Here is a 23,195-nt window from a genome sequence, read left to right on the forward strand (position 1 = left end):
ATCCCTTGATTCAGATCTAAAAAAAAAACGACTATCTGATGAAAGGTCACCGACCTAAAACATTAACTGTTGTTCTCCGGAGATACTACCTAATCGGTTTCATTTTCTGCAAAATGTTTCCTGCTCTTTCTGTTTTTATTTGACATAGATTATCTGGTCATTTTGGTATCTGCAAACTTGATTTGCACCAATTGGCTTTTGCATTTCCTACAATAGTGTCTATACTTCAAGAGTGCTTTATTAGCTGAAAACTACTTTGAGACATTCTGAGGTCACTAAATACATTATTTAAATACAAGTCTTTGTTTCTTTCCAGACAACCAGAAATCTAAAATGTTTAATTTTGTACGTTGCTACATTTCTGTCTTTCAGCATTTCTTATTACTGTGTATTTCTAAATACTGCAGTTTGAAATAGAACAATAAAATGTACAATGTTAACAATGTGAAATTGTCAATTTAAATTAATTTTTGGACAAGTCACAAAAATGTTTCCACAGTCCTCAAAGTTTAAAACTGAAATGCTCCTTCATCTCTGCACAACAGAGCAAAATAGATGTTTGTGGAATGTCATGATCATCCACAAGGGATCCTGTTGCTATCTAAACACATATAAACATATCCTTACATCCTGACAACTATTAATTCTTATGGGTACAGGTTATAAACCTTGGCACTTAGAAGGTAAATCCATCTTTCTTTACTCGTGTATTCTGCTGAAACAGGAGGCAGCTTTAAATGGGAACTAAATTAGCAGAAACTGGTAGTGCACTACCCGTCCATTTGTATCACCACATTGAGCAGTGTTTCATCTTAAAATGGGTTAAAGCAAACTAATTGATGTTTTTGGTCCTTTAACCCTCATTATAGGCTTTTTGTGAGAAATTCACTCTATTCTATTAGTAGTGGGATATTGAAAAAATTATGGATTCCATTCATGAGTCAGTTCGTGGAAGGGAAGATTTGGAAGGATCATTGCAATTTAATGGAATAGAGTCCTAAAACTTAAATCACCAAATCTGTACCATACACCAATGTTGCAAAAGTTGGCAATTTTGGAAATGTGATTTAAATGTCACATTTTCATAATGCATTAACTTAGTATGAACAGGACACATCTATAATGACGATGTGATCCTACAAGATAAAATAAATGTGTGCTTATGGACAACAGATTACATAGCTGGCAGAACCGTGGGCGTGATTCTCCGAGGCCGCGCCGGTTGGGAGAATCGCGGGCCGCGCCAGTTTTTCACGCGACGCCGGTCCGACGCGCTCCCGCGATTCTCCCAACAGGCGAAATCGGTCCTGTCGGGGTCTGCGCGGCACAAGCCAGAGAATCGCCCGAGACGCCCAAAATGGCGGTCCTCCGGTACCCCCGCTATTCTCCGGCCCGGATGGGCTGAAGTCCCGACGGCGTGACCCCAGTTCACGCTGTTGCCGTTCACACCTGCTTTTTTTAGTTGTGAGCCAGTCGTGCTGGCTTACGCTGAGCGCTGAGGAGGTGAGCGGACTGTCCCGGAGTCTCTGCAGACTGGGGAAGGCTTCCCCGAGAATACTGCGGCCAACGGGAGGGAGGGGAGGTGGGAGGAGGGAGCGGGTGGAGTTGGGAGGGGGGAGAGGGAGGGAGTGGAGGTGGGAGGAGGGAGGGAGTGGAGGTGGGAGGGGGAACAGAGGGGATGGCCGCGGAGTGGCCCGTCATCGCCGCGTAGGCCGCAGGCACTCATGGCCGGTATGTCCAGGGAGATGCCGAGGGGAACATTGACCCCCAAAACGCTGAGGAAGGGACAGGATGTAGGCAATGATGTCGAAGTGGATGGGGGGGTGGGAGGAGGAGGAGCCACTGATTGTGGAGCCAGGGCGCCACAGGCAGCCATCAAAGCCTAGGGTGTACCGTGACCGAATGTAGAATGGTCCTACTGGACCTCACGTGCAGGAGGAGACTACCGTTCAGCAGGGAGACGGTCGCACATATCTGCCACCTCGTGGCGCACCTCGCCCCACATGGAACGGGAGGAGGACACGCTATAACGGTATCCGTCAAGGTGACGGTGGCCCTAAACTTCTACGCTACCGGTTCCTTCCAGGCTCTGACCGGGGACCTATCTGGGATATCACAGGCATCGGTCCACAGGTGCATCCGGGACGTGACCGACGCCTTGTTCGCCATCGCGGACCGTTACATTACATTCCCCGAGGACCGAGCACATCAGGAAGCACGAGCCCGTGGATTCGCCGAGGTGGCCGGGATACCGATGGTCCAAACCCCCCCCCCCCTCAGCTGTGGGGCTAGTTGCTGGGCAACAGGGGTTATCCGTTGAGGTCATGGTTGATGACGCTGATACGGAGGCCTCAGACCAACGCGGGAGACCCTATACAACGAGGCCCATGCAGCAACCAGGGGTGTGGTGGAGCTGTGCTTTGGCCTGCTGAAGATGAGATTCAGATGCCTGGACCGCTCCGGAGAGGCCCTGTAGTACCGGCCCGATAGGGTCGGTCACATAGTTGTGGTATGCTATGCGCTGCACAACATTGCTATGCAGAGGGGAGATGCCCTGGTGGAGGAGTCAGAGGAGTAGGAGGAGGAGTCAGAGGAGTAGGAGGAGGAGTCAGAGGAGTAGGAGGAGGAGTCAGAGGAGTAGGAGGAGGAGTCAGAGGAGTAGGAGGAGGAGTCAGAGGAGTAGGAGGAGGAGTCAGAGGAGGAGGAGTCAGAGGAGGAGGAGGAGGAGGAGGAGGAGGAGGAGTCAGAGGAGGAGGAGGAGTCAGAGGAGGAGGAGGAGTCAGAGGAGGAGGAGTCAGAGGAAGAGGAGGAGTCAGAGGAGGAGGAGTCGGAGGAGGAGGAGGAGTCGGAGGAGGAGGATGAGGAGTCGGAGGAGTCGGAGTCGGAGGAGTCGGAGTCAGAGTCGGAGTCGGAGGAGGAGTCGGAGGATGAGGAGTCGGAGGAGTCGGAGTCGGAGGAGTCGGAGTCGGAGTCAGAGTCAGAGTCAGAGTCAGAGTCAGAGTCAGAGTCAGAGTCAGAGTCAGAGTCAGAGTCGGAGGAGGAGTCGGAGGAGGAGTCGGAGGAGGAGTCGGAGGAGGAGTCGGAGTCGGAGGAGTCGGAGTCGGAGGAGTCGGAGTCGGAGCCGGAGGAAGAGTCGGAGTCGGAGGAGTCGGAGGAGGAGTCGGAGGAGGAGTCGGAGGAGGAGTCGGAGGAGGAGTCGGAGGAGGAGTCGGAGGAGGAGTCGGCGTCGGAGTCGGAGTCGGAGTCGGAGTCGGAGTCGGAGGAGGAGTCAGAGGAGTCAGAGGAGGAGTCAGAGGAGTAGGAGGAGGAGTCAGAGGAGTAGGAGGAGGAGTCAGAGGAGTAGGAGAAGGAGTCAGAGGAGTAGGAGGAGGAGTCAGAGGAGTAGGAGGAGGAGTCAGAGGAGTAGGAGGAGGAGTCAGAGGAGTAGGAGAAGGAGTCAGAGGAGGAGGAGTCAGAGGAGGAGGAGGAGGAGTCAGAGGAGGAGGAGGAGGAGTCAGAGGAGGAGGAGGGGTCAGAGGAGGAGGAGGAGGAAGAGTCGGAGGAGGAGGAGGAAGAGTCGGAGGAGGAGGAGGAAGAGTCGGAGGAGGAGGAGAAGGAGTCGGAGGAGGAGGAGGAGGAGTCGGAGGAGTAGGAGGAGTCGGAGGAGGAGGAGGAGTCGGAGGAGTCGGAGTCAGAGGAGTCGGAGTCGGAGGAGTCGGAGGAGTCGGAGTCGGAGTCGGAGGAGTCGGAGTCGGAGTCGGAGGAGTCGGAGTCGGAGGTGTCAGAGGAGGAGGAGGAGGAGTCAGAGGAGGAGGAGGAGGAGTCAGAGGAGTAGGAGGAGGAGTCAGAGGAGTAGGAGGAGGAGTCAGAAGAGTAGGAGGAGGAGTCAGAGGAGTAGGAGGAGGAGTCAGAGGAGTAGGAGGAGGAGTCAGAGGAGTAGGAGGAGGAGTCAGAGGAGTAGGAGGAGGAGTCAGAGGAGTAGGAGGAGGAGTCAGAGGAGTAGGAGGAGGAGTCAGAGGAGTAGGAGAAGGAGTCAGAGGAGGAGGAGTCAGAGGAGTAGGAGAAGGAGTCAGAGGAGGAGGAGTCAGAGGAGGAGGAGGAGGAGTCAGAGGAGGAGGGGTCAGAGGAGGAGGAGGAGGAAGAGTCGGAGGAGGAGGAGAAGGAGTCGGAGGAGGAGGAGGAGGAGGAGGAGTCGGAGGAGTCGGAGTCGGAGGAGTCGGAGTCGGAGGAGTCGGAGGAGTCGGAGGAGTCGGAGGAGTCGGAGGAGTCGGAGGAGTCGGAGTCGGAGTCGGAGGAGTCGGAGTCGGAGGAGTCGGAGTCGGAGGAGGAGTCAGAGGAGGAGTCGGAGGAGTCGGAGTCGGAGGAGTCGGAGGAGTTGGAGTCGGAGTTGGAGGAGTCGGAGTCGGAGGAGGCGGAGGAGTCGGAGTTGGAGGAGTCGGAGTCGGAGGAGGCGGAGGAGTCGGAGTCGGAGGAGTCGGAGTCGGAGGAGTCGGAGGAGTCGGAGTCGTCGGAGGAGTCGGAGTCGGAGTCGGAGGAGCCGGAGGAGTCGGAGTCGGAGGAGTCAGAGGAGGAGTCGGAGGAGGAGTCGGAGGAGGAGTCGGAGGAGTCGGAGTCGGAGGAGTCGGAGTCGGAGGAGTCGGAGGAGTCGGAGTCGGAGGAGGAGTCGGAGGAGGAGTCGGAGGAGGAGTCGGAGTCGGAGGAGTCGGAGTCGGAGGAGTCGGAGTCGGAGGAGTCGGAGGAGTCGGAGGAGTCGGAGTCAGAGGAGTCGGAGGAGTCGGAGGAGTCGGAGGAGTCGGAGGAGGAGGAGGAGGAGGAGTCGGAGGAGGAGGAGGAGGAGGAGGAGGAGTCGGAGGAGGAGGAGTCGGAGGAGGAGGAGTCGGAGGAGGAGGAGTCGGAGGAGGAGGAGTCGGAGTCGGAGTCGGAGTCGGAGGAGGAGGAGGAGGTGCAGCAGGAGGAGGTGCAGCAGGAGGAGGTGCAGCAGGAGGAGGTGCAGCAGGAGGAGGTGCAGCAGGAGGAGGTGCAGCAGGGTTGGGCGTGGGGCGCACAACACAGACACGACCCGGGTGCTGGTAATGCCCAGGAGGCTGCACGACGGCACCGTCGAGGACAGCGGGCATGCAACGCATTGGTGTCCACAAGGTTCACGCATCGCGTGGGAGGGGATCGCTGAACAGTACCACTTGCATCGTCAGTCGTGCACACGGACAGCTCACAACCCCCATCACCCCCCCCCCCTCCCCGCCGCATCCCCGCTCCGCGTACACTGCTCCAATTCGGCATCACCTTACCACTGCGGCACTACGGTATAGCACTACATTGACGAATGTGTCAGCGGGTGTGATCAGTGCCATGTTGAATGATCGCCATGATGTGGAGATGCCGGCGTTGGACTGGGGTGAGCACAGTAAGAAGTCTTACAACACCAGGTTAAAGTCCAACAGGTTTGTTTCAAACACGAGCTTTCGGAGCACGGCTCCTTCTTCAGGTGAATGGAACAAGCCTTTCCATTCACCTGAAGAAGGAGCCGTGCTCCGAAAGCTCGTGTTTGAAACAAACCTGTTGGACTTTAACCTGGTGTTGTAAGACTTCTTACTATGTTGAATGATGACTGCCGATTTGCGATGAGCTGTGAGCTCAGAATCATTAGACAAAGTCTGACTCATGGCAATAGCTGAACCATCCATCTTGGTGGTCGCTGCGTTCATCAAGGACACTCCATCACGTGCCCGTGTGGGGTAGTTGGCATCGGAGTGCCGAGGACTACGGTGTCCGACTGTGGGAGGGGGGTGGGGAAAAGGGACTGCACATCTGGCACTGATGTTTAACCGCTCGTCAATCCCAGCGACACTCGGTCACCATCAGGAGCCCCGTGGCACCGGAGATAGCACAGAGTCTTACAAGTTAGGTGTGACAGTGAGTTAATAGTGAAGGTTATATACAGATGCCCTAGCCCCTTCAACTAAACTGTGCCCTGCACCCGTGCCAACGTACTATGTGTTCAACTTCCTTGCCTACCACTACTTCGAGGTGAATCCCCAGATGGTACAGCGGGAGTGGAGGCGGACTGCTGAGAATCACGCCCCGCGACATGGCTCCCCGTCGGCACTTGTTTCCTGAGGCGACCCGGCCTTGATGGGCCAGGCTGCTCGGCGGCCGTGTTGGATGACGTGGTGCCACCCTGCTCTGCCCACTACCCACCGGATGCGCCAGGGACGGGACGGGGGAGGCCGAGCGTTCAGGGATGCCCCGTGATGGAGTTAATGGGACGGGCCCCAGAACCTCCTCCTCCCTCGGGGAGCCCGGTCGACCCCGGGCCTCACTGTGGGACGGAGGTGCGATCGGAATGTGCCCCGTTGCCCCGCCGACACCTGGCGCTGCCAGGAGGCCTGAAACGGTATCGACCAGGGTCCGAATGTTCGCAGAGACGGAGTCCAGGGACTATTGACCTCGACCTGTGAGTGCGCGACGCCATCCAGCACGTGCGTCAGGCGGTCGATGCTCTCCGCGACTGACTGCTGGGACTGTGCTATGGCCTGCTGGGACTGGGCCATGACCCGGTGAGACTCGGCCAGGGCCCGTAGCGCGCCGGCAATGTTGTTTTGGCTCTGGCGCATTGCTGCCTGTTAGAGGACAGCCCTATCCTGGGCCATGGATGATGCGTGCACATGAAGCCTAACGCCTTGCAGAACCTGACCCATGGCCGAAACCGTTTCACCCATTGCCTCAACCGCAGACGCCACCCGTGCGGTGTCGGCCTGGGTGGCTGCGATGAGCGGTACCACTCCCTGCTCCTGGACGCGGATGGACTCCTCCAACTGCGTCTGCAGCTGCTGGAAGATGGCCCTCATCCCGTCATTGTGTCCCTGGGTTTCCAAATGCATCGGGTGTCTGGGTGGGTCGAGTAAATCCAGAAACCCGGGAACCGTCTGGGCGGAGCTGGATGCTTATTTGCCCAACCGAGGTGAGTGTCTCTGGGATGGTGTGGGAGACAGCAGTGCCGCAAGCTCTAGGTCCTTGTCCATCAGTACGTCCGTTATGTCCTGGTCCAACACATGGCCCGGCGCAGGGTGCATGCGGGTTCCGCAGCGGGTGAGTCCATTGACTGCGTGGCCGTCCTCTGTGCGTCTAGGTCCACAGACCCCGTCCTGTCCCCGTCACTGTGTTGTCTCGCAGCCCGACCTTCGGGCAATGCACAGCCATGATAGTCGTCACTGTCCATCCTCTGTACACCCCCCTCCAGAGTCCCGGATTTAGAGGACGGCCCTCCTGGCCGACCTCCTGCCACCCTCTGGTGTGCGACCCTTGGTGCGGGTGTCGTTGCGGATGTTCGGCTCTGTGTGGCACAAGACGGCCCTGGACGTTCGTCGGCTGGCCCTGGGGAACAGAATGATACGGGGTTCGTTAGACATGCTCGGCCGGGTGTACGGTGGTCCAGTGGGCAGAGTGTGATGGGAGAGAGGATGGGTGGTCCAGTGGGCAGAGTGTGATGGGAGAGAGGATGGATGGTCCAGTGGGCAGAGCGTGAGGGGACAGAGGATGGGTGGTCCAGTGGACAGAGTGTGAGGGGAGAGAGGATGGGTGGTCCAGTGGGCAGAGTTTGGGGTGCAGCACGGGCGAACCCCCTTCGGTTCTATTACGCTCCTGGTTGTTGTGAGCAGTCTTGTCCTGTTGAGGGGGTGGGGCATGGATAGAGCATCACAATTAGGCGGGTATCATCAGGGCGTTCAGATATAGGCTACATTAATGCTGGGTGGGGGAACATTGGAGCCACACCATGGCATCTCTCCAGGGGGTCGCAGCGCTCATGTGGGCCTGTTACAACGTTGTTCACCCCCTTCCACTCACTGTCGCCCCCCTCCCCCTCGTGGCACTTACCCTGGCAGCGCTGGTGAGGTCGTGGAGCTTCTTTCGACACTGCTCCCCGGACCGAGGGGTCTGCCCCACAGCACTCACTGCCGTGCCCACCTCACACCAGGCCCGTCGCACTGCGCTAGATGGGTGGCGATGCCCTCGTCCTGGGCAGAGGATGCCCCTGCGCTGCTCCACCTCATCGAGGAGGGTCTCCAGGTCCGTATCACGGAACCTCGGGGCTGCCCTCCGTGGTGCAGTCATCTCCCTCCCTCTTTTTCTCCGGATCCTTCCTTGCGCGAATCGCGCCTTTTAAGACGCGGCGTGGTGTCATTCGGGCGTCGCGCGCTGACGACGCCCGTTTCACAACACGCTCCCCCGTGTTCCTCGTGGCCCCGATGCTAGCCCATTTCCGCAGCCAGAATCGGTCGCGATCGGGGCCGTTTCGTGCCGTCGTGAAACTCGACGGAGTTCATGACGGCGAGGTCGCTCCGGCGCGGCCTCAGAGAATCGGGCCCCATATGTCCAATAGAACTAATAAAATGAACTTTTGTGTTTTCAAAAGTATTAACTTTTGTAAAAATTTTGCAAAAGTTTGGTGATTTCTGATGATTCCTTGAAAGTTAAGCGCATTACAGCTGAACACATCGATGTATTGCGGATGTCAGTGTATGAATTGACCTTTGAAGCCTTGAAAAATCTTCCCAAAAATGGGAGGTCGATTTAAAGGCATGTCGAAAAGTGAACTGCCAGTGTGGCTATGACGTTCATAATTTTGAAATGTTGTCAGCATCCAACACAAAGAGTGGCTCTGTCTTAAATTCCTGTACATTTTTGCAACATAGCACATATATCCTGCTTAGAACATAGAACAGTACAGCACAGAACAGGCCCTTCGGCCCTCGATGTTGTGCCGAGCAATGATCACCCTACTCAAACCCACGTATCCACCCTATACCCGTAACCCAACAACCCCCCCCCCCCTAACCTTACTTTTTAGGACACTACGGGCAATTTAGCATGGCCAATCCACCTAACCCGCACATCTTTGGCTTAATCCCTTGTGCTCAGTTAGAAGGTACTGGTAAGTAAAATATGCATTTATCAAGTCAAAAGTTGAGGCTGACTATTACAGCATGTCATTACTGAAAAGTACAGAGGGAGTCAACTTATATACTGGGAGCGTTTTTCAGCCCGCATGAGCCACCAGCAAGATCAGCAACATGGGTGCAAAGTATGGCAAGAATCGGAAAATCTGATTTTCGTCAGTGGGATCACGATTCCTGATTTTCCACACCCTCGCCAGTGACGTAATGGGTTTCCCGCCACAGAAGGTCAGGAACCTCATTTAAATATATTAATGTAATATTAGAAAGTCACCCCATTGGGACATCCCTCCCCATTGATTATTCATTGTGTTACGGGCCAGGGTTCAGAAACTCCAAAGTGTATTATGCAGTTCACCTGACATAACTTTTGTGCTGAATTTGGCTAGGATGAGCACAAAATCCTTCCCTCCAGGTGTGATTCATCAGTCTTCCCAGACACTTTAATCAAACAAGAACTGTGCTATCATGCCGTCCAGTATCGGAAATACAGATTACGCCTACCATTCCCCCAAATGTGACACAGTGAGATTTGGAAGCCTCAAGACCATCTGAATTTATAAAGTCAGAGATTGAGGTGAATTGAAAGATTGTATTCCATCAGAAGGGAGGAAAGATTTTTTATGAAAAGGGGTTTAATGTATTTATATGCCTGCATTCCATTGTAATGAAGGTAAATGGCTGTGCAAGGGTTAACATGGGACTGGTGAATAACACTGCCCACGGGTGATTTATAATGTTATATGGCAATAGACGGAATACTCTAGAAGCAACCTGCATGGGGAAGTAGCACCATGCATGACATTAACTGAGACCGGTAAATCATTGAAGATTAACAAATGGTTCATATTTAAACATACAAGTCTCAACATATCACCATTGAGGCACTACAAATGAGAGCACCATAAGAGAGCATGGTGCTAAATGATGGCAGCATAATACAACAATCAGCAACTGCTGCATCACATTATAAAATGTTTTGTTTAAATTATATCGGTTGCCAATGGGAGCCTACCATTCATCATCACATCTCTACCAGGAACAAATTGAAAGGGATAATCGTGCTTTTAAAGTTTCTACTTATTACTGACAATAACAGCAAAACATAGATCAAATAACATATTAAACTATACTGAAGTGTACTACTTTATACATGATGATTCAAAACTTGCATATGTCATTCATAAAACCTTCGTCAATGTGCTAGTGCCTTGCAACACCCTATAGGTTGTATGAAGTCTTTATCATTTGAGCATTGTGCATTGCCTGCATGGAGCAGCCTACAACAATAATAACATAGCCTATCACGTTTCTAAAATTCCACAATAAAAATTATGGAGTAAAGGACAAAGTAGAGGAGGGAACAGAGTGAAGGAACAACAGAAAGAGGAGAGGAAGAGTAAGGGCTCAAAGAGGAGAGGATGAGAGGTAAGGGGAGATAGTGAAAGAAAGATGAGGAAGAAGGGAACAGGAGCAAGGCTGGAAGAGAAAGAAGGAGAATTGAGAAGGGAGGGAAGGTGGAGGTAGCACAAAAGTTGAAAAGTTCTACATGGGGAAAGCCACTTAATCTATAGAACACTTCAGCTGGGGTTGTCTATTCATACCCCATTTTATTTCTCTATTTAATATTTAAAATGGTCACCCAACCACTTCGGTACCCCCGGTGGCGATGCCGACGGCCACTCTAGCAAAACTCGCTGCCTTGCAGTCAGAGAGGCGAAGGCCACAATATCAGCCTTCCTCCTCTCCATAAGCTCCAGCTTCTCTGAAACCCCAAATATTGCCACCAAAGCGTCCACGACTTAATATTCTTGAATACTTTCCTATACAGATTCTCACCCAATTACAATTGACGCTATTATAATGCTATTTATCTGGAACTACTATGGGGGTTCTTCCAAACTCACTTTCAGTAGGAAACCAAAACTATCAAGGAAACATCACAAATAATTACTTTCAGCCACAGGGCAAATTGTGCAGAAGGAATTAAAGGTAGAACTTGAGGAAACTTACAAGATCTGAAAAGTCTCAGCACCAAGATCTCAGGATTTAGGCAATAAAATAAAGGATTCTGTCCAAGCACACCATATATGTGCGAGAAAAGGGATTTTTTTTTTCTGGAAGGTTGGCCAGAATTCTCTGGTAATTGCGATTCACTTTTCCCGCCGGGGGCGCACCCATGCCTGCGAGTTATGGTGGCGTGGGGTGACTTCAATGGCAAATTCCATTAACAACTGGCGAGAATAGAGAATCCCGTCACCAATGAATGGTGCACTACCGAGAAACAAGTGGCTCGGGAGCTGTAAAAATCCTGCTCGTTGTCTAAAAATATCTCGTAAGTCCAATACTCCCAACTCTGGTAATGTACGATGATAAACATATGTATTGACTCTGAAGGGGTATCAAATCATTGGCCTAGATTCCCGCCGCCTACCAGTGGTAGCAGGGTCCCCAATGTGACTGAGAACCAAAAAATCGGAATTGATATCAGGAGTCGGCGAACGCCGAGCCGAACCCGATGCTCTAACCTTCGATTGCGGCAGGATCAAGGTTCACACCTGCACGCCAAGATGTAAATAAATGCAAATGGATCTTAATGACTCCAGCTCTCACCAAACATGAGCATGACATGGTGAGTCTCACAGTGGGTGATCCGAATGCCCCCCCCCCACAATGCACTACCTGCCTGCCCGTAACTAAAGGTGACCCCCACAGAGACCCACTAACTAAAGGAACCCCCCACAGAGGTCCTCTAACAATGGGACCACCCCTTGTCTAAAGTCCAAGCCCCAACATACCCATCCGCTACAAAAGAATCCACTGTCTGGAAGCTAGAGAGCAGTCCAGATAGGGAAAGTGAAAACCTTTGAGCTGTAACACTTGCCCGGGTGGGAGTCGTGCTGCCGACTGGGAGGGGGCTTTTGCGAGGGTTGGGAGGACTGGTGGAGGGAGTCCAGTGGGGCACTATCTGGCAGGTCGGGTCCACACACAGCCAGCGCCATGTTGTACAGTGTAACCGCTGCAGGTGGTTGCCGTGGGCATGCGTGGCACTGGACCAGGCAATTCTCCGGCTGTTTATTTCATGGAGGCCGGGCGTCTTATGTGGTGCGGATGCTAGCCCCTCACTGCTCGGAGGATTGGTGCTGGGGCAACGCTGATTTTTCCCATGTAAAATGCCACGGATCCTCCGGACATAGCCTCAAATCCGGAGACTTTAGCACAGAGTCTCCCAAACGGAGAATTAACTCTGTTTCTCTCATTACATATGCTGCCCGCCCTGCTGAGTTTTTGCAGAAACAGTGCAGAAATAGAACATACAGTGCAGAAGGAGGCCATTTGGTCCATCGAGTCTGCACCGACCCACTTAAGCCCTCACTTGAATGAAATGAAATGAAAATCGCTTATTGTCACAAGTAGGCTTCAATGAAGTTACTGTGAAAAGCCCCTAGTTGCCACATTCCGGCGCCTGTCCGGGGAGGCTGGTACGGGAATTGAACCGTACTGCTGGCCTGCCTTGGTCTGCTTTAAAGCCAGTGATTTAGCCCAGTGTGCTAAACCAGCCCCTATAATAATCACTTATTGTCACAAGTAGGCTTTAATGCAGTTACTGTGAAAAGCCCCCAGTTGCCACATTTCAGTGCCTGTTTGGGGAGACCGGTACGGGAATTAAACCCGCGCTGCTGGCATTGTTCTGCATTACAAGCCAGCTGTTTAGTCCACTCTGCTAAACCAGCCCCTTCCACCCTATCCCCATAATCCAATAACCCCTCCTAACCTTTTTGGTCACTAAGGGCAATTTATCATGGCCAATCCACCTAACCTGCATGTCTTTGGACTGTGGGAGGAAACTGGAGCACCCAGAGGAATCCCACGCAGACACGGGGAGAACGTGCAGACTCCGCACAGACAGTGACCCAGTGGGGAATTGAACCTGGGACCCTGTGAAGCCACAGTGCTATCCACTTGTTGCCCAATATTTTCTGCTTTTATTTCAGATTTCCAGCATCCACAGTATTTTGCTTTGATTATATTGATAAATGTGTGTATTGGTAATACACTGCTTCCTGAGTGTCACAATTGCCTAAATTAAAATACATTTTCCATTCACCTAATCTTTTATTATTTCTCTGAAATGTTATGCTTGACAGATAATAAAGATTTTACTGTATTTCACCAATTAATCAGGTTGGACCAACATTTGGAAACGCTTCTACACACAATGAATGGTAGAAGTATGGAACTCTCTTTCACAAATAGCAGTTAATGTCAATTGTTAATTTTGAAGCTAAGAATGATAGATTTCTATTAAACAAACATATTATGGGATATGGGACAAAGGCAAGTATATGGAATTAAGCCACAGATCAACTATGACGTAGTTGACTGGCAGAATAAATAGAGGGATTCAATTATCTATTAGTTCCTGTGATACATGAGCAAGATATTATGAGTTCACTTTCCTTATTACTTACTTTCCTTTTAATTACATAAATTGCAAATAATACCCTACCTGGCCATCAGCTGTTTCTTGGAAGCATCTTCCAACATTCATAGGCCTATGCTGTGGCTGTGGCTGCTCATTGATGTTTCCATCAGCATTAAGCTGTGATCTTTGCTGGACTGAATGGGCTGACTGTTGGCCCTGAGAAATTTTTATGCTGTTCGTGGTTGAGGCGTCAGGTGCATTCTTTACTCTTGCCACTTGATGAATCTGTACTGTGGCCTCTGGTGGGTGGTTTACATGGATATTAACCAGGGATGGGAGCATAAGAACTGTAGGTAAGATGGAATAATGATTTAGGAGTCATTTTTTTCCAAGCAGTAATATTTTCTTCACTGAAATTACAATAATTACTTCACTGACTAGGCTAGCATTTATTACCCATCCCTAATTGGTGGTGAACTGCCTTTTGAACTACTGAAATCCATGTGGTGCAGATACACCCACTGTGCAATTAGGGAAGGAGTTCCAGGAATTTGACCCAGTGACAATGAAGGAAGGGTGATCTATTTCCAAGTCAGGATGGTTAGTGACTTGGAGAGGAACTTGCAAGTGGTGGTGTTCCCATGTGTCTGCTGCTCTTGTCCTTCTAGATGATAGTGGTTTGGAAGGTACTGCCTAAGGAGCCTTGGTGAATTCCTGAAGTGCAACTTGTAGAGGATACACGCTGCTACTACTGTGCGTTGTGGTGGAGGGAGTGAATATTTGTGGAAGGGGTCAAGCACATTGCTTTGTCCTGGATGGTGTCAAATGTTTTGAGTGTTGTTGGAACTGCACTCTCCAGGGAAGTGGGGAGTGTTCCATCGCACTCCTGACTTGTGCCTTGTATGTGGTGGACAGGCTTTGGGGAGTCAGGAGATGTGTTATTCCACTCAGGATTTCTAGTCTCTCACCTGCTCTTGTAGCCACAGTATTTATATGGCTAGTTCAGTTCAGTTTCTGGTCAATGGTAACCCAGAGGATGTTGATAGTGGTGGATTCAGTGATGGTAATGCCACTGAATGTCACAGGGTGATGGTGTGATCCTCTCTCAGGGGCTGGTTTAGCACAATGCTAAATCGCTGGCTTTGAAAGCAGTCCAAGGCAGGCCAGCAGCACGGTTCAATTCCCGTACCAGCCTCCCCGAACAGGCGCCGGAATGTGGCGACTAGGGGCTTTTCACAGTAACTTCATTTGAAGCCTACTTGTGACAATAAGCGGTTTTCATTTCATTTTTCATTTTCTTATTGGAGCTGGTCATAACCTGAAACGTCTGTGCCGCAAATTTTATGTGCCACTTGCCAGCCTGGATATTGTCCAGGTCTTGCTGCATTTGTGGACTGCTTCAGTGTCTGAGGAATCGAGAATGAACATTATGCAATCTTCAGCAAACAGCCCACATCTGGCCTTATGTTGGAAGGAAGGTCATTGATGGAGTAGCTGAAGATGGTTGGGCCTCGGACATTTCCCTGAGGAACTCCTGAAGTGATATCCCGGGACTCAGATGACTGACTTCCACAACCACAAGCATCTTCCTTTGGGCTGGTATGACTCCAACCGGTGCAGAGTTTTCCCCGATTCCCAGTGACTCCAGTTTTGCTAGGGCTCATTGATGCTATACACGATCAAATGATGCCTTGATGTTAAGGACAGTCACTCTCACCTCACCTCTGGAAATCAGCTCTTTTGACCATGTTTGAACCAAGGCTGTAATGAGACCAGGAGCTGAGTGACTCTGGCAGAACCCAAACAAGAGCATCAGTGACCAGGTTATTGCTAAGTAATTGCCACTTGTTCGCACTGTTGATGACTCCTTCCATCACTTTATTTATGATTGAGAGTAGACCGATAATATGGTAATTGGCTGGGTTGCATTTGTCCTGCTTTTTGTTTACGGGACATACATGGGCAATTTTCCACATTTCGGATGGTTAAACAGAGAGCTGTCTGAACAGGCAGTCAACTGTCAATCAGTTGAATGTAATCGCTCTCAATGAGTATTATGTACTGTTGCAGTAAACGGAGCTAGCTAGTGAGACATCGGAGGCTCCACAAACACAGAAAGATTTGTAACCTGCATGCAGAAAGGGGCATGAGGATATGAGATTACACACGAGTGAGTATGTATTGAATAAGGAGTTGGGAATTTGGTTGAGACAGGAATCCTGTGCACAGGGGCAAAGAAGCAATCCTTTTTTCTGTCATTTTTCATCCTCCAAAGGCTGGTAAGTTTCCTTCCTTGTCTCCAGGTTAGGCAAGTGCAACTTTCTACTACTTTGTCTCTGTAAATTATTAGCTAATAGACTAATCAAATAAATAAGGTTGGACAGAAATTACACGGCTGGTGGTGTGCCATAACTGCAGCATGTGGGAATCTATGGAATATATTACAGTCCTGAACAAACATAGTCACTCTAAGGTCCTGAGCAAAAGTCAGAGTTGCGGACACTACAAGCATCAGGGAGGGAGAGAGTTATCTGAGCACTTTGTTCCAGGGAGCAGTCAATTCCCTTAGATTAGGCAGATCTTTAGAGTTGGTCAATGGACAGGGACAGGATTGTAAGTCAGGCAGGTAAGTGGAACCAGCATGAAATGCTAGAGAAGCTTCAGCCCCTGCCTTTGTCCAACAGTTACAACGTATTTGCTACTGTGTGGATAAGGCATAGGACTGCCAAATGGATGAGTGGACTGATCATAGCACCATCGTGAAGGATGCCATGTAAGTCGAGGGAGCAAAGGGGAATTTAGTAATGGTGGGAGACAGCAGTCAGAGGAATACATACTGCTCTCTGCAATCAAGAGTGCTAGTCCAGACAGCTATGTCTTGATGGTGTCCACGAGGGTGTAAAACTATGGGGCTGGGTTATCCCAAAATGAGACTATATCCCCATGCTGGCATAAAAACGGTGGAGTTTTACTACCAAATTTCCCTGGAAAAAGTTAGATAAATTCAAAACCCTGCAGGGGGCTAGCAGGGACCCGGAATGAATCTCGCAGCTTTTGCTGCAGATACTGGCCTCCGCACTTCCGGGTCAGAGGCCGCGCATGCGGACGGCGGCAACCTCCAGCAGCCGCGCCGTGCTCCATGGTGGACTTCGACTGCGGAGCCACACGAAAGAAAGAGACCACCTAATCGGTTGTGCACCCGAGCCTCAAACCCTGCGCCTTTAATCGCCGGCCGCCTATAAGGCCCTCCCTGGTCTGCAATCTGCCCGCTCCCGACCAGGGTGGCCACGGACTGAGTACGCAGCCGCCACGCGAGCACCCCGACCAGCAATAGGTGGTTAGTTCCATGCCGTCAGGAACTCGGCTGGTCGGGAGTGGAGGTTTGATGAGCGGGCCACTGGCAATGAGCCCCCAGTGGCCCAGCGTACTCCACAGTATTGCCGATTTTCAGTGCCTGGAGAATCGCCGGACTGGCGGCGGGTGCGATTACGGCGTCAAACTGAATTCTCTGCCACCAGCCGCGATTATGGCATCCGGCTGCGGAGATTCCAGCCCATGGAGTCCAGGGCTAAGCGCAAATCCATCAAAGTCTGCCAGGCCAAGGTCAACAACCTTCCCATGGTGATCTCAAGGTGCTCGCATATCAGAGTTACATAAGACAGTCTGCAGATATACTCCACCATCCTTTGCTCCAGTTTGCTGAGTGACTGCTGAATCTCTGCTTGATTTTCCACCATTTTGTTGTTGCATTTCCAGCTTAGAGTTGGTGGCGACTTTCAGAGGTTCAACAACTGACTCAGACTGAGCAGGTAGCTGTTCTACAGCAGCCCTCCAAGTGCCAGAAACCTGTCTGTCCCTGTCTCCGCCTATTGTGTGGAAGTGTCAGTGTGCTGTTCTCCTGTTGGTGAGATTGAGCCTAATCTAGATCTATGCCCAATAAGGCGTTTGTTTCTGTGCTGGTAGAGGATGAAGGTGAGCGTTGTGATGACTCTTCCTCAGCTTCCTCTCCTGACCCTGTGGGTCTTGATCTGCTGGTGCCTATAAAATAGAGAATAGAGTTTCAGTTCCTGAGCATGACTGCATGGGATTATTATGATGTGATAAATTTATGGAGGTGTGATGTGTAATTGTTTTCTGGGAGAATCTGATCTCCCCTTCCCGAGGAACGATTCCTGTCCTCCCCAGTGATCTCGGCTGCAGTCTCCTCAAAATCTGTGGTAGCAATTAGGTCTGACATGCCTTCCCCAGTCTGAGCTTTGTTCCTTCTGTTGTGGTCAAGCTTGCCCTTGATGAAGTCAAAAGAAAGGCATGTGCTGAGAATGGCTGGAGCATATTTTGGGAAAGATGCATGCTTCCTTTGTGTGGTGAGTCCTTCCCGGAAAGGGCTGAGGATGGAGTGTACACATCATGATGGATGGCATGGTGGTGATATGAAAGTTTCCATGAAACAAGCAGTGGTGAAATGTCCCCCCCACTAATGTTTGTCTGATATCTCTGAAAACAGTGGCCCTTTGAGTATACAATGCCATGATGAGAGTATGATATTGGAAGGAGTTGAAGGATGACTTACTCTGGAAGAGCGGATGTGATCATTGATCCTCTTCCTGCATTGGTGCGGTTGACAGTCGTGCTCACCTCCTTTGCAATGACCTTACAGACCAGAGAGCTGAGGCTGGTATGCTTCCTTGAGCTATACCTCTCTGCGTGACCAAACTCCTCTGATCAAGGCCTTGAGGCCTGGTGGGTGAAGTGGGGAGCTGCCTTCTTCTCCTGGCTTGTAGCTTTTGTTTACTAGACATTGATGTGTTAGGCAGGTTGGTTCGACGTTGACTGCAACTGGATGCAGGGAAGCTAGAAATAAACGTCTAACACTGGAGATGATCCGATCCAACACTGTTTTATTTAACTATGAACTGCTGTGCATGTTCAGCTGTGGGTTGATACTTGACAAATCCTACTGATGACCTCTTACTAGCTCGACCAGCCCTACTAGCTACCACATGGCAATAATGTCCACTGACTTGTGCACTCTGACTGTCTCAGTGTCTGGGTCTCAAAAAGAGCGGGAGTCTTAATGCCCTGTGGGCTTTATAGTGGTGGTGTCTTGTCTAGTGATTGGTTGTTCTGTGTTGTGTGTTCATTGGTCATCCTATGTGTCAATCACTGCCTGTCTGCATCTCATTATATACATGAGTGGATATTATGACAGACATTGCCAACAGTCTCCTCGAGACAGGTAGGCTGGAGAGAGTAAGAAGTGTGTGCTCTGAGACATTTGATTTTATCATCTGTACATTCAACCCCAGCAGCTTAATGGGGGGCAGGGGAATTGACTAAAGATCCGCCAGGTAATACAGACAGCTAGTCGGCTGTGCATAATTAATTAACTTCCAGGTGTGGAATCAGTGCAAATTCAGGTGTGGAATCAGTGCAAATTCCCACTATTCCGAGCTGCGAGATACGGGCCATGAATACTGTCCACCACTACACTTAATCTCAAAAATGGAGAATTCAGCCCATGATCAGAAAAAGTAATATAAAATGTATTACTTTTTTAAAAATCCAACATTAATTTGAGGATATTAGGTTCCACATTTGTAAAATTACTTTTCTGCATCAGAAAGGTTGATCAATAGTAATTAATACTTACCATGCTATTGAAAAGTCGCTTTCACATGACTATCCCAGCTAAAGATTATGGCCGGGATTCTCCCCTACCCAGCGGGGTGGGGGTTCCGGCGTAGCGGAGTGGCGCCAACTACTCCGGCGTCGGGCCTCTCCAAAGGTGCGGAGTTCCGCACCTTTATGGGCTAGGCCTGCGCCAGAGTGGCTCCCGCTCCGCCGATGGCGCTAAAACCGACGCCAACGGCCTTTGCCGCTACCCCGCTACACCCTGCGGGGGGTTGGAGAATTCTGCCCTATATTATCGGTCCGCGCATGCGCCGGTGCGTCAGCGGGCGCTGGTGGAGGCCATGGAGGCGGCGGAAGAAAAAGAGTGCCCCCACGGCACTGGCCCGCCCGACGATCTGTGGGCCCCGATCGCGGGCCAGGCCACTGTGGGGGCACCCCCCGGGGTTCGATCACCCCACGCCCCCCCCAGGACCCCGGGGGCCCACTCGCGCCGCCAATCCCGCCGGCGCCATGCCGGCGGGAGAGCCCTGTCAGTGGCGGAACTTCGGCCCATTGCGGGCCAGAGAATCGCCGCGGGGGGCATGCCGATCGGCGGGGCGTGATTCCCGCTCCCGCCGATTCCCGGGTGGTAGAGAATTCCGGCCATGGCGGGGGCGGGATTTACGCCGGCCCTGGGCGATTCCCCGACCCTGCGGGGGGGTCGTAGAATTCCGCCCTATATTATTATCTAACTTTACACGGTAGCTCAGTGGTTAGCACTGTTGTTTCACAGCACCAGGGACCCGGGTTCAATTCCTAGCTTGGCTCATTGTGGGAAGTCTGCACATTCTCCCCGTGTCTGTGTGGGTTTCCCCTGGGTGTTGCGGTTTCCTCCCACAAGTCCTGAAAGATGTGCTTGTTAGGTGAATTGAGAATTCTGAATTCTCCCTCGGTGTATCCGAACAGGTGCCATAGTTTGGCAATTAGGGGATTTTCACAGTAACTTCATTGTAGTGTTAATAATGGCTTTTTGTCACAAGTAGGCTTCAATGAAGTTACTGTGAAAAGACCCTAGTCGCCACATTCCGGCGTCTGTTCGGGAAGGCCGGTACGGGAATTGAACCCGCGCTGCTGCCTTGTTCTGCATTACAGTGACAATAAGTGATTATTATTGTCAGCCAGCAGAGGGCAGCAGAGCAGAGCTACTGATCAGCTGTTCTGGGGAAATTTGCATACGTGCAGTGCGGTCAGCCTAAGTCGAAGGTGAACCTGCGAAGAAGACCCAAGGAGTTTGAGTAAAGGCAAGCAACCAGCAGAGGGCAGCAGAGCAGAGCTACTGATCAGCTGTTCTGGGGAAATTTGCATACGTGCAGTGCGGTCAGCCTAAGTCGAAGGTGAACCTGCGAAGAAGACCCAAGGAGTTTGAGTAAAGGCAAGCAACCAGCAGAGGGCAGCAGAGCAGAGCTACTGATCAGCTGTTCTGGGGAAATTTGCATACGTGCAGTGCGGTCAGCCTAAGTCGAAGGTGAACCTGCGAAGAAGACCCAAGGAGTTTGAGTAAAGGCAAGCAACCAGCAGAGGGCAGCAGAGCAGAGCTACTGATCAGCTGTTCTGGGGAAATTTGCATACGTGCAGTGCGGTCAGCCTAAGTCGAAGGTGAACCTGCGAAGAAGACCCAAGGAGTTTGAGTAAAGGCAAGCAACCAGCAGAGGGCAGCAGAGCAGAGCTACTGATCAGCTGTTCTGGGGAAATTTGCATACGTGCAGTGCGGTCAGCCTAAGTCGAAGGTGAACCTGCGAAGAAGACCCAAGGAGTTTGAGTAAAGGCAAGCAACCAGCAGAGGGCAGCAGAGCAGAGCTACTGATCAGCTGTTCTGGGGAAATTTGCATACGTGCAGTGCGGTCAGCCTAAGTCGAAGGTGAACCTGCGAAGAAGACCCAAGGAGTTTGAGTAAAGGCAAGCAACCAGCAGAGGGCAGCAGAGCAGAGCTACTGATCAGCTGTTCTGGGGAAATTTGCATACGTGCAGTGCGGTCAGCCTAAGTTGAAGGTGGTTTGTGGAGGGGCTGTTGGCAACTGACAGTTAAACCCGAAACACTTTGTGAGTGTTTCCCACCCTACCTCCTCCTCTAACCAACCCCCCCACCCCACGGTGGTTGGGAAGCGGGAGCAGGGGCCTGTCGTGAAGGTGAGTGAGTGCCTTTAAATTTGCTTACCTTTCAGCGGGATCAGGGTTTGAGGTAATATCAGGTAAGCTCTTCCTTTCTTTTTCTTTTTCTTGTTTTTTTTTTAATCTAGAGGGGATGTCAGGGAAGGCAGTACAATGCTCCTCCTGCAGAATGTTTGAGGTGAGGGACGCCGTCAGTGTCCCTGCTGATTTCATCTGTGGGAAGTGCACCCAACTCCAGCTCCTCAAAAACCGTGTTAGGGACCTGGAGCTTGAGCTGGATGAACTTCGGATCATTCGGGAGGCAGAGGGGGTCATAGATAGGAGCTTCAGGGAAGTAGTTACACCAAAGACTGGAGATAGATGGGTAACTGTAAGAGGGACTGGGAAGAAGCAGTCAGTGCAGGGACCCCCTGCGGTCGTTCCCCTGAGTAACAAGTATACCGTTTTGGATACTTGTGGGGGGGACGACTTACCAGGGGTAAGCCATGGGGTACGGGCCTCTGGCACGGAGTCTGTCCCTGTTGCTCAGAAGGGAAGGGGGGAAAGGAGTAGAACATTAGTAATTGGGGACTCAATAGTCAGGGGCACAGATAGGAGATTTTGTGGGAGCGAGAGAGACTCACGTTTGGGTATGTTGCCTCCCAGGTGCAAGGGTACGTGATGTCTCGGATCGTGTTTTCTGGGTCCTTAAGGGGGAGGGGGAGCAGCCCCAAGTCGTAGTCCACATTGGCACTAACGACATAGGTAGGAAAGGGGACAAGGATGTCAGGCAGGCCTTTAGGGAGCTAGGATGGAAGCTCAGAGCGAGAACAAACAGAGTTGTTATCTCTGGGTTGTTGCCCGTGCCACGTGATAGTGAGATGAGGAATAGGGAGAGAGAGCAATTAAACACGTGGCTACAGGGATGGTGCAGGCAGGAGGGATTCAGATTTCTGGATAACTGGGGCTCTTTCTGGGGAAGGTGGGACCTCTATAGACAGGATGGTCTACATCTGAACCTGAGGGGCACCAATATCCTGGGGGGGAGATTTGTTAGTACTCTTTGGGGGGGTTTAAACTAATTCAGCAGGGGCATGGGAACCTGGATTGTAGTTTTGGGGTGCGAGAGATTGAGAGTAGAGAGGTCAGGAGCACAGTTTTGACTTCGCAGGAGGGCGGCAGTGTTCAGGTCTGTGGTTTGAAGTGTGTCTATTTCAATGCCAGGAGTATACGAAATAAGGTAGGGGAACTGGCAGCATGGGTTGGTACCTGGGACTTCGATGTTGTGGCCATTTCAGAGACATGGATAGAGCAGGGACAGGAATGGTTGTTGCAGGTTCCGGGGTTTAGGTGCTTTAGTAAGGTCAGAGAAGGGGGCAAAAGAGGGGGAGGTGTGGCGCTGCTAGTCAAGGACAGTATTACGGTGGTAGAAAGGATGCAAGATGGGGACTGTTCTTCCGAGGTAGTATGGGCTGAGGTTAGAAACAGGAAAGGAGAGGTCACCCTGTTGGGAGTTTTCTATAGGCCACCTAATAGTTCTAGAGATGTAGAGGAAAGGATGGCGAAGATGATTCTGGAAAAGAGCGAAAGTAACAGGGTAGTTGTTATGGGAGACTTTAACTTTCCTAATATTGACTGGAAAAGATATAGTTCGAGTACATTGGATGGGTCGTTCTTTGTACAATGTGTGCAGGAGGGTTTTCTGACACAATATGTTGACAGGCCAACAAGAGGTGAGGCCACTTTGGATTTGGTTTTGGGTAATGAACCAGGCCAGGTGTTAGATCTGGAGGTAGGTGAACACTTTGGAGACAGTGACCACAATTCGGTGACCTTTACGTTAGTGATGGAAAGGGATAAGTATACCCCGCAGAGCAAGAGTTATAGCTGGGGGAAGGGCAATTATGATGCCATTAGACATGACTTAGGATGTGTTGGTTGGAGAAGTAGGCTGCAAGGGTTGGGCACACTGGATATGTGGAGCTTGTTCAAGGAACAGCTATTGCATGTTCTTGATAAGTACGTACCAGTCAGGCAGGGAGGAAGGGGTCGAGCGAGGGAACCGTGGTTTACCAAAG

General features: G+C 51.2%; 1 protein-coding gene across 1 annotated transcript in view; it reads right to left on the minus strand.

Annotated features, from left to right (window-relative positions):
• Positions 1-23,195, minus strand: part of LOC119951242 (latent-transforming growth factor beta-binding protein 2-like) — a 677,784-nt gene that overhangs the window by 414,816 nt on the left and 239,773 nt on the right. The window contains exon 7 of the mRNA XM_038774298.1: positions 13,444-13,706. Coding sequence (XP_038630226.1) covers positions 13,444-13,706 — 263 coding nt within the window. The remainder of the gene's footprint in view (positions 1-13,443; positions 13,707-23,195) is intronic.

The sequence above is a fragment of the Scyliorhinus canicula genome, chromosome 2 (genome assembly GCF_902713615.1).
Source record: "Scyliorhinus canicula chromosome 2, sScyCan1.1, whole genome shotgun sequence".
NCBI classification, from domain to species: domain Eukaryota; kingdom Metazoa; phylum Chordata; class Chondrichthyes; order Carcharhiniformes; family Scyliorhinidae; genus Scyliorhinus; species Scyliorhinus canicula.